At 48.6% G+C, this 17003-nt stretch overlaps 1 protein-coding gene across 1 annotated transcript in view; it reads left to right on the forward strand.

Moving 5' to 3' along the window:
• Nucleotides 1-253: 253 nt before the first annotated feature.
• The window catches only part of LOC135555698 (metallophosphoesterase MPPED2-like), a 26146-nt gene continuing 9396 nt past the window's right edge, over nt 254-17003 (forward strand). The window contains exon 1 of the mRNA XM_064988375.1: nt 254-432. Coding sequence (XP_064844447.1) covers nt 345-432 — 88 coding nt within the window. The 5' untranslated portion in view covers nt 254-344. The remainder of the gene's footprint in view (nt 433-17003) is intronic.

Genomic DNA, 17003 nt, shown 5'->3' on the forward strand with positions numbered 1-17003 from the left:
TGTAGGACAGGATGAGTCTCTGAATACAGCTACTGTAGGACAGGATGTGTCTCTGAATACAGCTACTGTAGGACAGGATGTGTCCCTGAATACAGCTTTATTCTCTATATTTTCTTTCTTTCCCTCTCTTTCCTCTTTTTTATCCTCTCTCTCTCTCTCTCTCTCTCTCTCTCTCTCCCTGTCTGTCTCTCTCTCTCTCTTCTCTCTCTCTCTCTCTCTCTCTCTCTCTCTCTCTCCATCCCTCTCTCAGGGTGGACCCTACCCCGTATGACACTCCTAAGCCAGCAGGACACACGCGGTTTGTGTGTGTTTCGGACACCCATTCCCGTACAGATGGGATCCAGATGCCCTATGGTGACGTGCTGCTCCACACGGGAGACTTCACTGAGCTGGGCCTGCCCTCTGAGGTCAAGAAGTTCAACGACTGGCTAGGTACCGTACACACACACACACATGGAGAGAGAGAGAAGCATACAGTTCCCACATTACTAATGGGACATGTAAGGTTCCACATTTTCACTCTCATATTTATACACACATACACACACACTTGTTTGTTCACACACACTGAAACACACTCAAACACGCGGAAGGATGAACATTGACAGTGACAGACACACACAATGGTCTCAGCTACTCTGACTGGTGGCCTAAGTACCCAGTTTAACCCCTGTGACCTTACACACTGCGCAGTTAACCCTGGTTGCGTCAGGGGTTAGAACACCTACTCATTCAATGGTTTTTCTTTGTTTTTTTAACTATTTTCTACATTGTAGAATATCAGTGAAGAAATCAAAACTATGAGATAACAGTAATGGAATAACGTAGTCACCCAAAAATGTGTTAAACAAATCAAATATATTTTATATTCCAGATTCTTCAAATAGCCACCCTTTGCCTTGATGACAGCTTTACACACTCTTGGCATTCTCTCAACCAGCTTCACCTGGAAGGCTTTTCCAATAGTCTTGAAGGTGTTCCCACATATGCAAAGCACTGGTTGGCTGCTTTTCCTTCACTCTGCGGTCCAACTCATCCCTGTAACGATCTGGGTGTAGTGGGTGCGAAGTCAGGCACAGGAAGCAGAGAGTTCAGGGTAGTGCTCTTTAATGCACAAACGGGGAACATAAGCCACCCCACAAAAACACAGGGCAACACAGAAACAACTGCCCCAAACACGGGGACTAAAACAGTCCAGCAAAACCCACCAACAGGAAACACGTTAACCTCAAACGTGCACACTAGTAACACAAACAATCCCGCACAAGGAGCAGGCGGGCCGGCTGGCTAATAAAGCCCAACTAATCACCTAATAAACAACAGGTGTAACCAATAAACAGACAAGAAGGGGGAGGAAAGAATCAGTGGCAGCTAGTAGGCTGTTGACAACGACTGCCGAGCACCACCCGAACGGGAAGGGGGGCCACCTTCGGTAGGAGTCGTGACAATCCCAAACCATCTCAATTGGGTTGAGGTTGAGTGATTGTGGAGGCCAGGTCTTCTGGTGCAGCACTCCATCACTCTCCGTCTTGGTCAAATAGCCCTTACACAGCCTGGAGGTGTGTTGGGTCATTGTCCTGTTGAAAAACAAATGATAGTCCCACTAAGCCCAAACCAGATGGGATGGTGTATCGCTGCAGAATGCTGTGGTACCCATGCTGGTTACATGTGCCTAAATACTTTACAGTGCCCTCCACTAATATTGGCACCCTTGGTAAATATGAGCAGAACAGGCTTTTAATTAAAGTAAAATAATTGAAAGAAAAAATAAATTCTAAATATGAAACAAATATTTTTCTCAAATATATGTGTGCCACAATTGTTGGCACCCCTTCCTTCAATTCTTTGTGCAACCACTGTAAATCACAGTTCCTTCAATTCTTTGTGCAACCACTGTAAATCACAGTTCCTTCAATTCTTTGTGCAACCACTGTACATCACAGTTCCTTCAATTCTTTGTGCAACCACTGTACATCACAGTTCCTTCAATTCTTTGTGCAACCACTGTACATCACAGTTCCTTCAATTGTTTGTGCAACCACTGTACATCACAGTTCCTTCAATTCTTTGTGCAACCACTGTAAATCACAGACAGTGTCACCAGCAAAGCTCCTCCACACCATAACACCTCCTCCTCCACACTGCGAGCCACACCTCCCTGAGATGCACTCTGAGCCACACCTCCCTGAGACACTCTGAGCCACACCTCCCTGAGACACTCTGAGCCACATCTCCCTGAGACACACTCCGAACCACACCTCCCTGAGACACACTCCGAGCCCACCTCCCTGCGATGCATTCCGACCCACACCTCCCTGAGACACTCCGAGCCACACCTCCCTGAGACACACTCCGAGCCCACCTCCCTGAGACACACTCCGAGCCCACCTCCCTGAGACACACTCTGAGCCACACCTCCCTGAGACACACTCCGAGCCACACCTCCCTGAGACACACTCCGAGCCCACCTCCCTGAGATGCATTCCGACCCACATCTCCCTGAGACACTCCGAGCCACACCTCCCTGAGACACTCCGAGCCACACCTCCCTGAGACACACTCCGAGCCACACCTCCCTGAGACACTCCGAGCCACACCTCCCTGAGACACACACCTCCCTGAGATGCATTCCGACCCACATCTCCCTGAGACACACTCCGAGCCACACCTCCCTGAGACACACTCTGAGCCACACCTCCCTGAGACACACTCTGAGCCACACCTCCCTGAGACACTCCGAGCCACACCTCCCTGAGACACACTCTGAGCCACACCTCCCTGAGACACTCCGAGCCACACCTCCCTGAGATGCATTCCGACCCACACCTCCCTGAGACACACTCCGAGCCACACCTCCCTGAGACACACTCCGAGCCACACCTCCCTGAGACACACTCTGAGCCACACCTCCCTGAGACACACTCCGAGCCACACCTCCCTGATGCATTCCGACCCACACCTCCCTGAGACACACTCCGAGCCACACCTCCCTGAGATGCATTCCGACCCACACCTCCCTGAGACACACTCCGAGCCACACCTCCCTGAGACACACTCCGAGCCACACCTCCCTGAGACACACTCTGAGCCACACCTCCCTGAGACACACTCCGAGCCACACCTCCCTGAGATGCATTCCGACCCACACCTCCCTGAGACACACTCCGAGCCACACCTCCCTGAGACACACTCCGAGCCACACCTCCCTGAGATGCATTCCGAGCCACTGGGGTGACAATGAGGGCCAGAGAGTGAGTGGCGCAACAGAGCCTGTCTGCTGTGCCAATCTGTCCCTCTATTGTGCTGCCAGGTGCAAGGGCCCTAATGGACACACACAAACACTATCACATACACTGACAGACTTCGCGAGCCATCAGATCTCATGCTGGGCACTGTCACGTGTGTGTGTGTGTGTGTGTGTGTGTGTGTGTGTGTGTGTGTGTGTGTGTGTGTGTGTGTGTGTGTGTGTGTGTGTGTGTGTGTGTGTGTGTGTGTGTGTGTGTGTGTGTGTGTGCAGCCTTGTGAGGAGACAGAGTTCTCTATAGCCCCTCCATCTGTCAACACAGACAGACATCAAGTGTGTGCATGTATATTAGAGGACGGTGGTCATGATAGTGAATCGATGTTCACCAAAGTGGAAAATGGCTTGGTGTTATTTGGAGTCTGTCATTATCCGGTTTAAACTGAGCACTGACTGGCTGGCTGGTTTATCCGAGTCTGTCATTATCCGGTTTATCCGGTTTGACTGGCTGGCTGGGTAGCTGGCTGGGTAGCTGGCTGGTTGACTGGCTGACTGACTGACTGGCTGGCTGGGTAGCTGGCTGGTTGACTGGCTGACTGACTGGCTGGCTGGGTAGCTGGCTGGTTGACTGGCTGACTGACTGACTGGCTGGCTGTGTAGCTGGCTGGTTGACTGGCTGACTGACTGACTGGCTGGCTGGGTAGCTGGGTAACTGACTGGCTGGCTGGGTAGCTGGCTGGTTGACTGGCTGACTGACTGACTGGCTGGCTGACTGACTGGCTGGGTGACTGACTGACTGGCTGGGTAGCTGGCTGGTTGACTGGCTGACTGACTGGCCGGCTGGGTAGCTGGCTGGTTGACTGGCTGACTGACTGACTGGCTAGCTGGGTAGCTGGCTGGTTGACTGGCTGACTGACTGGCTGGCTGGGTAGCTGGCTGGTTGACTGGCTGACTGACTGGCTGGCTGGGTAGCTGGCTGGTTGACTGGCTGACTGAATGACTGGCTGGCTGGGTAGCTGGCTGGTTGACTGGCTGACTGACTGGCTGGCTGGGTAGCTGGCTGGTTGACTGGCTGACTGACTGGCTGGCTGGGTAGCTGGCTGGTTGACTGGCTGACTGACTGGCTGGCTGGGTAGCTGGCTGGCTGGTTGACTGGCTGACTGACTGGCTGGCTGGGTAGCTGGCTGGTTGACTGGCTGACTGACTGGCTGGCTGACTGACTGGCTGGGTGACTGGCTGGCTGGGTAGTTGACTGTCTGACTGACTGGCTGGCTGGTTGACTGTCTGACTGACTGTCTGGGTGACTGGCTGGCTGGCTAGTTGACTGACTGACTGGTTGACTCTCTGACTGACTGGCTGGGTGACTGACTGGCTGGGTGACTGAGTGGCAGGTTGACTGGCTGGCTGGGTGACTGACTGTCTTTGTGTCTGAAGGAATCAGGACTGGACTGTGTGTTGCCCCTGTGTGGCTGACAGGACAGTGGACTCTCTACTAGTATGTTGCCTCTGTGTGGCTGCTGTAAAGGGATGAATAAGGACAGGTCTGACTGTATGTTGCCTCTGTGTGGCTGCTGTAAAGGGATGAATCAGACAGTGGATCTTTACTAGCATGTTGCCTCTGAAACAGATGAATCAGGACAGTGGATCTCTCTACTAGTGTGTTGCCTCTGTGTGGCTGCTGTAAAGGGATGAATCAGGACAGTGGATCTCTCTACTAGTATGTTGCCTCTGTGTGGCTGCTGTAAAGGGATGAATCAGGACAGTGGATCTCTCTACTAGCATGTTGCCTCTGTGTGGCTGTTGTAAAGGGATGAATCAGGACAGTGGATCTCTCTACTAGTATGTTGCCTCTGTGTGGCTGTTGTAAAGGGATGAATCAGGACAGTGGATCTCTCTACTAGCATGTTGCCTCTGTGTGGCTGTTGTAAAGGGATGAATCAGGACAGTGGATCTCTCTACTAGCATGTTGCCTCTGTGTGGCTGTAAACAGATGAATCAGGACAGTGGATCTCTCTACTAGTATGTTGCCTCTGTGTGGCTGTAAACAGATGAATCAGGACAGTGGATCTCTCTACTAGTATGTTGCCTCTGTGTGGCTGTTGTAAAGGGATGAATCAGGACAGTGGATCTCTCTACTAGTATGTTGTTGCTGTTGTAAACGGATTACAATAGCTTTAGTCACAGTGTTCCGAACATAGTTATACTCATGTAGTTCTGGAACACACTCTGTCCGTTGTATTGTAGTGTAATATTGAACCTAGGACAGTAATGCTCTCAGCTTGGATTCTAACAAAACCCTTTTCTGTAGGTTACATTCTTTAGAGAGACAAGAGGGGAGAGAGAGGCAGAGAGGATTTTTATGTTAAATGACAAGAGATGAGAGAGGAAAGGGGTCTTTGTGTTCTAGTTTATATACTGTAGCACTCAGAGTTTGTGGACATGAATGTTTGGGAATGTTTTCAATGTCTCCTAATGCAGACAATGTTTGTGTCATAAAGAGTTGAATACCTCTCCAAGGCCAGACATATTCTCTCTGTCTCACTGTGGAAGGTCAACAACACAGAGAGAAGGGGTGGAGAGGGGGCAGAGGGGATGAACATAGCAGAGAGAAGGGGTGGAGAGGTGGCAGAGGGGATGAACAACACAGAGAGAAGGGGTGGAGAGGGGGCAGAGGGGATGAACATAGCAGAGAGAAGGGGTGGAGAGGGGGCAGAGGGGATGAACATAGCAGAGAGAAGGGGTGGAGAGGTGGCAGAGGGGATGAACAACACAGAGAGAAGGGGTGGAGAGGGGGCAGAGGGGATGAACATAGCAGAGAGAAGGGGTGGAGAGGGGGCAGAGGGGATGAACATAGCAGAGAGAAGGGGTGGCGAGGTGGCAGAGGGGATGAACATAGCAGAGAGAAGGGGTGGAGAGGTGGCAGAGGGGATGAACATAGCAGAGAGAAGGGGTGGAGAGGGGGCAGAGGGGATGAACAACACAGAGAGAAGGGGTGGAGAGGGGGCAGAGGGGATGAACATAGCAGAGAGAAGGGGTGGAGAGGTGGCAGAGGGGATGAACAACACAGAGAGAAGGGGTGGAGAGGGGGCAGAGGGGATGAACATAGCAGAGAGAAGGGGTGGAGAGGGGGCAGAGGGGATGAACAACACAGAGAGAAGGGGTGGAGAGGGGGCAGAGGGGATGAACAACACAGAGAGAAGGGGTGGAGAGGGGGCAGAGGGGATGAACAACACAGAGAGAAGGGGTGGAGAGGTGGCAGAGGGGATGAACAACACAGAGAGAAGGGGTGGAGAGGGGGCAGAGGGGATGAACATAGCAGAGAGAAGGGGTGGAGAGGGGGCAGAGGGGATGAACAACACAGAGAGAAGGGGTAGAGAGGTGGCAGAGGGGATGAACATAGCAGAGAGAAGGGGTGGAGAGGGGGCAGAGGGGATGAACATAGCAGAGAGAAGGGGTGGAGAGGGGGCAGAGGGGATGAACAACACAGAGAGAAGGGGTGGAGAGGGGGCAGAGGGGATGAACAACACAGAGAGAAGGGGTGGAGAGGGGGCAGAGGGGATGAACAACACAGAGAGAAGGGGTGGAGAGGGGGCAGAGGGGATGAACAACACAGAGAGAAGGGGTGGAGAGGGGGCAGAGGGGATGAACAACACAGAGAGAAGGGGTGGAGAGGGGGCAGAGGGGATGAACAACACAGAGAGGTAAGTAGGGACAAGCGTATTTTAGAACTAAACAGCACTTCCCCTGCTTCAATCTTTCCCTCTTCAGTGTTCCTCAGTGCTCCTCTCATTCCCTCATCTCACCCTGTTTCTTTCCTTTTCTTTTATTCTATCCTTTTTTTACTAGAGGACTGTGTTTTCCCTCTGTTCTTCTCTTTCCTCTGGAGAGGACTGTGTTTTCCCTCTGTTCTTCCCTTTCCTCTGGAGAGGACTGTGTTTTCCCTCTGTTCTTCCCTTTCCTCTGGAGAGGACTGTGTTTTCCCTCTGTTCTACTCTTCTCTCTGGAGAGGACTGTGTTTTCCCTCTGTTCTTCCCTTTCCTCTGGAGAGGACTGTGTTTTCCCTCTGTTCTACTCTTCTCTCTGGAGAGGACTGTGTTTTCCCTCTGTTCTTCCCTTTCCTCTGGAGAGGACTGTGTTTTCCCTCTGTTCTTCTCTTTCCTCTGGAGAGGACTGTGTTTTCCCTCTGTTCTACTCTTCTCTCTGGAGAGGACTGTGTTTTCCCTCTGTTCTACTCTTCTCTCTGGAGAGGACTGTGTTTTCCCTCTGTTCTACTCTTCTCTCTGGAGAGGACTGTGTTTTCCCTCTGTTCTTCCCTTTCCTCTGGAGAGGACTGTGTTTTCCCTCTGTTCTTCTCTTTCCTCTGGAGAGGACTGTGTTTTCCCTCTGTTCTACTCTTCTCTCTGGAGAGGACTGTGTTTTCCCTCTGTTCTTCCCTTTCCTCTGGAGAGGACTGTGTTTTCCCTCTGTTCTTCCCTTCTCTCTGGAGAGGACTGTGTTTTCCCTCTGTTCTACTCTTCTCTCTGGAGAGGACTGTGTTTTCCCTCTGTTCTACTCTTCTCTCTGGAGAGGACTGTGTTTTCTCTCTGTTCTACTCTTCTCTCTGGAGAGGACTGTGTTTTCCCTCTGTTCTTCCCTTCTCTCTGGAGAGGACTGTGTTTTCTCTCTGTTCTACTCTTCTCTCTGGAGAGGACTGTGTTTTCCCTCTGTTCTTCCCTTCTCTCTGGAGAGGACTGTGTTTTCTCTCTGTTCTTCCCTTTCCTCTGGAGAGGACTGTGTTTTCCCTCTGTTCTTCCCTTCTCTCTGGAGAGGACTGTGTTTTCCCTCTGTTCCTCCCTTTTCTCTGTAGAGGACTGTGTTTTCTCTCTGTTCTTCCCTTCTCTCTGGAGAGGACTGTGTTTTCCCTCTGTTCTTCTCTTTCCTCTGGAGAGGACTGTGTTTTCCCTCTGTTCTACTCTTCTCTCTGGAGAGGACTGTGTTTTCCCTCTGTTCTTCCCTTTCCTCTGGAGAGGACTGTGTTTTCCCTCTGTTCTTCCTGGAGAGGACTTTTTTCCTCTGGAGAGGACTGTGTTTTCCCTCTGTTCTTCCCTTTCTCTGGAGAGGACTGTGTTTTCCCTCTGTTCTTCTCTTCTCTCTGGAGAGGACTGTGTTTTCCCTCTGTTCTTCTCTTTCCTCTGGAGAGGACTGTGTTTTCCTCTGTTCTTCCCTTTCCTCTGGAGAGGACTCTTTTCCCTCTGTTCTTCCCTTCTCTCTGGAGAGGACTGTGTTTTCCCTCTGTTCTTGTGTTTTCCCTTGTTCTCTTCTGGAGAGGACTGTGTTTTCCTCTGTTCTACTCTTCTCTCTGGAGAGGACTGTGTTTTCCCTCTGTTCTTCTCTCTGGAGAGGACTGTGTTTTCCTCTGTTCTTCCCTTTCCTCTTTAGAGGACTGTGTTTTCCCTCTGTTCTTCTCTTTCCTCTGGAGAGGACTGTGTTTTCCCTCTGTTCTACTCTTCTCTCTGGAGAGGACTGTGTTTTCCCTCTGTTCTTCCCTTTCCTCTGGAGAGGACTGTGTTTTCCCTCTGTTCTTCCCTTCTCTCTGGAGAGGACTGTGTTTTCCTCTGTTCTACTCTTCTCTCTGGAGAGGACTGTGTTTTCCCTCTGTTCTACTCTTCTCTCTGGAGAGGACTGTGTTTTCTCTCTGTTCTACTCTTCTCTCTGGAGAGGACTGTGTTTTCCCTCTGTTCTTCCCTTCTCTCTGGAGAGGACTGTGTTTTCTCTCTGTTCTACTCTTCTCTCTGGAGAGGACTGTGTTTTCTCTCTGTTCTTCCCTTTCCTCTGGAGAGGACTGTGTTTTCCCTCTGTTCTTCCCTTCTCTCTGGAGAGGACTGTGTTTTCCCTCTGTTCCTCCCTTCTCTCTGTAGAGGACTGTGTTTTCTCTCTGTTCTTCCCTTCTCTCTGGAGAGGACTGTGTTTTCCCTCTGTTCTTCTCTTTCCTCTGGAGAGGACTGTGTTTTCCCTCTGTTCTTCCCTTCTCTCTGGAGAGGACTGTGTTTTCCTTCTGTTCCTCCCTTCTCTCTGGAGAGGACTGTGTTTTCTCTCTGTTCTTCCCTTCTCTCTGGAGAGGACTGTGTTTTCTCTCTGTTCTTCCCTTCGCTCTGGAGAGGACTGTGTTTTCCCTCTGTTCTTCCCTTCTCTGGAGAGGACTGTGTTTTCTCTCTGTTCTTCCCTTCTCTCTGGAGAGGACTGTGTTTTCTCTCTGTTCTACTCTTCTCTCTGGAGAGGACTGTGTTTTCCCTCTGTTCTTCCCTTCTCTGGAGAGGACTGTGTTTTCTCTCTGTTCTTCCCTTCGCTCTGGAGAGGACTGTGTTTTCCCTCTGTTCTTCCCCATTGATTGTTGTTAGGCTGATAGATAGAGCAGATAATTTATTGTTGTTAGGCTGATAGAGCAGATCATTGATTGCTGTTAGGCAGATAGAGCAGATCATTGATTGCTGTTAGGCAGATAGAGCAGATCATTGATTGCTGTTAGGCTGATAGAGCAGATCATGTATTGTTGTTAGGCAGATCGAGCAGCTCATGTATTGCTGTTAGGCAGATAGAGCAGACCATTTATTGCTGTTAGGCAGATAGAGCAGATCATTGATTGCTGTTATGCAGATAGAGCAGATCATTGATTGCTGTTAGGCTGATAGAGCAGATCATGTATTGTTGTTAGGCAGATCGAGCAGCTCATGTTTTGCTGTTAGGCAGATAGAGCAGATCATTGATTGCTGTTAGGCATTTAGAGCAGATCATGTATTGCTGTTAGGCAGATAGAGCAGATCATGTATTGCTGTTAGGCAGATTGAGCAGATCATGTATTGCTGTTAGGCATTTAGAGCAGATCATTTATTGCTGTTCGGTTGATAGAGCAGATCATTGATTGCTGTTAGGCAGATAGATCAGATCATTGATTGCTGATAGAGCAGATCATTGATTGCTGATAGAGCAGATCATTGATTGCTGTTAGGCAGATAGAGCAGATCATTGATTGCTGTTAGGGATTTAGAGAAGCTCATTTATTGCTGTTAGGCTGATAGAGCAGATCATGTATTGCTGTTAGGCAGATAGAGCAGATCATTTATTGCTGTTAGGCAGATAGAGCAGATCATTGATTGCTGTTGGGCATTTAGAGCAGATCATGTATTGCTGTTAGGCAGATAGAGCAGATCATTGATTGCTGTTAGGCAGATAGAGCAGATCATTGATTGCTGTTAGGCAGATAGAGCAGATCATTGATTGCTGTTAGGCAGATAGAGCAGATCATTGATTGCTGTTAGGCAGATAGAGCAGATCATTGATTGCTGTTAGGCAGATAGAGCAGATCATTGATTGCTGTTAGGCAGATAGAGCAGATCATTGATTGCTGTTAGGCAGATAGAGCAGATCATTGATTGCTGTTAGGCATTTAGAGAAGCTCATTTATTGCTGTTAGGCTGATAGAGCAGATCATGTATTGCTGTTAGTCAGATAGAGCAGATCATTGATTGCTGTTAGGCATTTAGAGCAGATCATGTATTGCTGTTAGGCATTTAGAGCAGATCATTTATTGCTGTTCGGCAGATAGAGCAGACCATTTATTGCTGTTAGGCAGATAGAGCAGATCATTTATTGCTGTTAGGCAGATAGAGCAGATCATGTATTGCTGTTAGGCAGATAGAGCAGATCATTGATTTGTCAGGACCCGGTTTCGAACCTGGGTCTCCGGAGTGAGAAACAGTCACTTAACCAACTGAGCCACGAATAGACAGCAGAACCCAGAAGATGAGGCAGACACAGCAGTACTTAAGACGGTGTATTTAATGAAGAAAAAATCCTAAAAATAAAAAATGGCAAATCCAAAAGGTGGAAGGAAAAACACAAATTCGACCCTTCGACCCGGGCCGATAGGTGAGGATAAACTGGAATCGATTGAAGAAAAGAGACCATCTAGCTTGTCTAGAGTTCAATCGCTTCGCCTGCTGGATATACTCCAGATTTTTGTGGTCCGTAAGCACTTGAAACGGGTGAGAAGCCCCCTCGAGCCAGTGTCTCCATTCCTTCAATGCCATCTTAACCGCTAGGAGTTCACGATCCCCCACATCGTAGTTCCTCTCAGTCGGGGTAAGCCGGTGTGAGAAGAAAGCGCACGGATGAAGCTTCTTGTCTTCACCCCTCTGAGACAGGACAGCTCCGACACCAACCTCTGATGCGTCTACCTCCACCACAAATGGTTCATCCGTAGTCGGTAGTATCAGGATGGGAGCAGAGAGGATGCGCTGCTTGAGTCCTTGGAAGGCCGTCTCAGCTTCTCTTCCCCAAAAAAACCTTGCATTGCCACCTTTGGTTAAAGCTGAGAGAGGAGCTGCCACCAAACTGAAGTTCTTGATGAACTTGCGGTAAAAGTTTGTGAAGCCCAGGAAACGCTGAACATCCTTAACGGATTTGGGGGTGGGCCAATCCGCTACCGCCCCTACCTTCCTAGGGTCCATTTGGATTCGACTGGGTTCCACTACAAATCCCAGGAATTGTACTCGGGATGAATGGAATTCACATTTTTCCGGCTTAACGTACAGATGGCTGTCCAGGAGGCGTTTGAGTACTTGTCTGACATGCTTAGTGTGTTCTTGAAGGGAGCTCGAAAAGATGAGGATGTCATCCAAGTAAACGAACACAAATATGTTAAGCATATCCCTAAGCACATCGTTTATGAGCGCTTGGAACACCGCTGGGGCGTTGGTCAGGCCGAAGGGCATCACCAAGTATTCATAGTGACCAGTAGGCGTGTTGAAAGCGGTCTTCCACTCGTCACCAGGTCTGATCCGCACAAGATGGTATGCGTTCCGCAGGTCAAGCTTAGTGAAAACAACTGCTTCCTGGAGCAGCTCGAAGGCTGTGGCCATAAGGGGTAGCGGGTAACGGTTACGGACGGTTATGTCATTGAGTCCCCGGTAGTCGATGCAAGGACGTAACCCACCGTCTTTCTTGGCCACAAAGAAAAACCCTGCTCCCGCCGGGGAGGTGGATGGACGCATGAGGCCTGCTTCCAGAGAGTCCTTGATGTAGGTATCCATAGCAGCTCGTTCGGGTGGAGATAGGGAAAAGATCCGACCCCTGGGGGGGCAAGTGCCCGGAAACAGGTCGATGGATTCTAAAGACTCGGGAGTAGAACTCGGGGAATTCTGGAAAATACAAGTAGCTTGGCACGTAGGACCCCACTGCTTGATAGTGCCCACAGACCAGTCGATGTGAGGGTTATGGCTGTGAAGCCAGGGGTATCCAAGGACGAGAGGGAACTCGGAACAGGAGATCAAATGAAAGTTCATCAATTCCTGGTGTTGTGAAACTGAAAGTCTCAAGGAGGTAGTGACATGAGTGACAAGTCCAGATCCCAAAGGGCTTCCATCCAATGTAGTAACCCTCATGGGGTCACTTAGAGGTTCAGAGGGAACGCCATTCTCCTTCGCCCAGACACCATCCATGAAGTTACCTGCGGCTCCAGAGTCTACCAAGGCTTGAAGGTGAAGCATGTGGTTGTCCCAGGAGAGGGTGACTGGAATGAGCAGACGGGAGTTGGACGGATGGGAGGAGGTTATGTTTCCCGTTACAGTTCCCCCGGTCTGTACGGGACAGAGCGTTTCCCTGGAGCCCGGGACACGTGGAACGGAAATGGCCCGGTTTGCCGCAATATAGACAGCGTCGCTCCCTCATCCGGCGGTCTCTCTCAGCCTGGGAGATGCGTCCAATCTGCATGGGTTCCGGTGGAGCCAGTGATGATAAAGGTGGGAGCTCGGAGCTGGGACTGATAGGGGCTAGAGGTCTACGGTTGAGTTCTCTCTCTCTCAGACGCTGGTCAATGCGTGAGGCCAACTTGATCAGGGACTCGAGATTGTCCGGTGGTTCCCGAGTGGCCAGTTCATCTTGGATAGTGTCGGAAAGGCCTTTCAGAAAGCACACCGTGAGCGCCTCGTTGTTCCAGCCACTCGCTGCTGCTACCGTGCGGAACTGGATGGCATAGTCCGTCACGCTGCGCCAACCTTGATGGAGAGTCAGGAGCTGTTTGGCTGAGTCAGAACCACTGCTTGGACCTTGAAACACTCGTTTGAATTCCTCAGCAAAGGCAGAGTAGCTGGCACAGCAGGAACTATGGGCATCCCACACAGCAGTAGCCCAGGCCAGGGCTTTTTCCGACAGCAGGGTGATGATATATGCGATCTTAGACCGGTCGGTGGGAAACGACGAGGGTTGCAGCTCAAAGGAGAGAGAACATTGAGTGAGAAACCCTTTACAAGCACTTGGATCACCTGAGAACCGTTGGGGAGGTGGAAGACGAGGTTCAGCCAGGGGGTTAACTGCCATGGGTACGTGAACTTGAGGTACTGGGACGGGAACTGTTGCCGGGGTAAGTCGATCAGACATTTGCTTAATGGAAGTCAGCATCTCCGACAGAAGATGAGAATGTCTTGCCATTAAGGCCTCTTGCTGAACCAGGGCGGCTTCGTGGCGTTGGACAGTCTCCTGGTGGTGGGACAGCGTGGCAAAAAGGTCCTGGAAACTGGCTGCCTCTGGGTTCATTTTTGGCTCTGTGTTTCTGTCAGGACCCGGTTTCGAACCTGGGTCTCCGGAGGAGAAACAGTCACTTAACCAACTGAGCCACGAATAGACAGCAGAACCCAGAAGATGAGGCAGACACAGCAGTACTTAAGACGGTGTATTTAATGAAGAAAAAATCCTAAAAATAAAAAATGGCAAATCCAAAAGGTGGAAGGAAAAACACAAAAAGATCTAAAAAGAAACTCACCAAAACTAAACTAAAACAAAAAACAGAATACCACAAGAACGTTACCCGGAATCGACAAGAGCACACAGAACACTAGGGCAGGGTGCCAACATACAAACACAGAGCACAGAACTGAGGGAAACAAAGGGTTTAAATACACTCAGGGGAAACAAGACACAGGTGCAAACAATAATGGGGGTCAAGGGAAAAACACAGGGACAAAAAGCACAATGGGGACATCTACTGACAAACAACTGGAACAACCCTGGCCAAATCCTGACATGATTACTGTTGGGCATTTAGAGCAGATCATGTATTGCTGTTAGGCAGATAGAGCAGATCATGTATTGCTGTTAGGCAGATAGAGCAGATCATTGATTGCTGTTAGGCATTTAGAGCAGATTATGTATTGCTGTTAGGCATTTAGAGCAGATCATTTATTGCTGTTCGGCTGATAGAGCAGATCATTGATTGCTGTTAGGCAGATAGAGCAGATCATTGATTGCTGTTAGGCAGATAGATCAGATCATTGATTGCTGATAGAGCAGATCATTGATTGCTCATAGAGCAGATCATTGATTGCTGTTAGGCAGATAGAGCAGATCATTGATTGCTGTTAGGCATTTAGAGAAGCTCATTTATTGCTGTTAGGCAGATAGAGAAGCTAATTTATTGCTGTTAGGCTGATAGAGCAGATCATGTATTGCTGTTAGTCAGATAGAGCAGATCATTTATTGCTGTTAGGCAGATAGAGCAGATCATTTATTGCTGTTAGGCAGATAGAGCAGATCATTTATTGCTTTTAGGCAGATAGAGCAGATCATTGATTGCTGTTAGGCTGATAGAGCAGATCATTGATTGCTCTTAGGCTGATAGAGCAGATCATTTGAGCTTAATAGAGGAAATGAGCTTTCTCTGACCCAGTCTGTCCCATACTACTGTTTCCCTCTCTAACCCTCAACCTCTGGTTAAAGCTTCCCCCATAGGGCCTCCTGTGTGCGTTTGCACATGCGTGCAGATAAAGAAGGCATGACATATCCTGCTGTTTTGCAGAGATTTATAAGTGAAGTTACACAGGGTTGCCTGTATTTGATCTGCGGTATTACCGCAAATTTTCCAATTTGGTTAGCCTCAACTCACACACACACACACACACACACACACACACACACACACACACATACTTTTTTTCAATTATCTACACAAAATACTCTGTAATGTTAAAGTGGAAGAAAAATTCTATAATTTCAAAAACATTTATGAAAAATAAAACACTAATATACGGTATCTTGATTAAATAAGTATTCAACCCCCTGAGTCAATACGTGTTAGAATAACCTTTGGCAGCGATTACAGATGTGAGTAATTCTGTGTCTCTAAGAGCTTTGCACGCCTGGATTGTACAGTATTTGCCCATTATATTTTTTTTTAACTCTTCAAGCTCTGTCAAGTTGGTTGTTGATCATTGCTAGACAGCCATTTTCATGTCTTGCCATAGATTTAAGCCGATTTAAGTCCAAACTGTAACTAGGCCACTCTGGAACATTCAGTGTCTTCTTGGAAAGAAACTCCAGTGTATTTTTGTCCTTGTGTTTTAGGTTATTGTCCTGCTGAAAGGTGCAGACCGAGCCAGGTTTTCCTCTAGGATTTTGTCTGTGCTTAGCTCTATTCCATTTCTTTTTATCCCCCCAAAGAACTACCTAGTCCTTGCCGGTGATGAGGATATTCATAACATGATGCAGCCACCACTATGCTAGAAAATATGAAGAGTGGTACTCAGCAGAGGTGGGACCAAGTCATTATGTTACAAGTCACAAGTAAGTCCCAGGTCAAGTCCCAAGTCAAGACTGACAAGTCTCAAGTTCAGTTTCAAATCAAGTATTAAGTCTCAAGTCTCAAGTCAAGTCCCAGGTCAAGTCCCAAGTCAAGTCTCAAGTTATAAGGGCACAAGGCGAGACCCAGATGCAGACACGGGAGGCAGATTGTTTGAGTCTTTGATGTGTATTAATAATCCAAAAGGAGTAGGCAAGTGAATGGTCGTGGACAGGCAAAAGGTCAAAACCAGTTCAGAGTCCAGGAGGTACAGAGTGGCAGACAGGCTCGAGGTCAGGGCAGAGAGAACGGTCAGGCAGGCGGGTTCAGAGTCCAGAAAACAGGCAAGGGTCAAAACCGGGATGACTAGTAAAAGAGAATAGAAAAGGCAGGAGCACCGGAAAAACACGCTGGTTGCCTTGGAACATGCAAGACAGACAGAAAACACAGGTTTAAATACCCAGGGGACAATGGGGAAGATTATTGGAGGACCACAAAAAGCCGATACCGATTAATCGGACAATTTATTTATTTATTTTGTTACACCAGCCTAATCTCGGGAGTTGATAGGCTTGATGTCATAAACAGCTGCTGGCAAATGCACAAAAGTGCTGTTTGAATGAATGAATGCTTACGGGCCTGCTGGTGCCTACCACCACTCAGTCAGACTGCTCTTTCAAATCATAGACTTAGTTATAACATAATAACACACAGAAATACGAGTCTCAGGTCATTAATATGGTCGAATCAGGAAACTATCATCTCGAAAACAAGACGTTTATTCTTTCAGTGAAATACGGATCCGTTCTGTATTTTATCTAACGAGTGGCATCCATAAGTCTAAATATTCCTGTTACATTGCACAACCTTCAATGTTATGTCATAATTACGTACAATTCTGGCAAATTAGGCAGCCCAAACTGTTGCATATACACTGACTCTGCGTGCAATGAACGCAAGAGAGGTGACCCAATTTCCCCTGGTTAATATTGCCTGCTAACCTGGATTTCTTTTAGATAAGTATGTAGGTTTAAAAATATATACTTATTGTATTGATTTTAAGAACGGCGTTGATGTTTATGGTAAGGTACACATTGGAGCAACGATACGCACCGCATCAATTATATGTAACGCAAGACACGCTAGATAAACGAGTAATATCATCAACCGTATGTA

The sequence above is a fragment of the Oncorhynchus masou genome, chromosome 2 (genome assembly GCF_036934945.1).
Source record: "Oncorhynchus masou masou isolate Uvic2021 chromosome 2, UVic_Omas_1.1, whole genome shotgun sequence".
Lineage (NCBI taxonomy): Eukaryota > Metazoa > Chordata > Actinopteri > Salmoniformes > Salmonidae > Oncorhynchus > Oncorhynchus masou.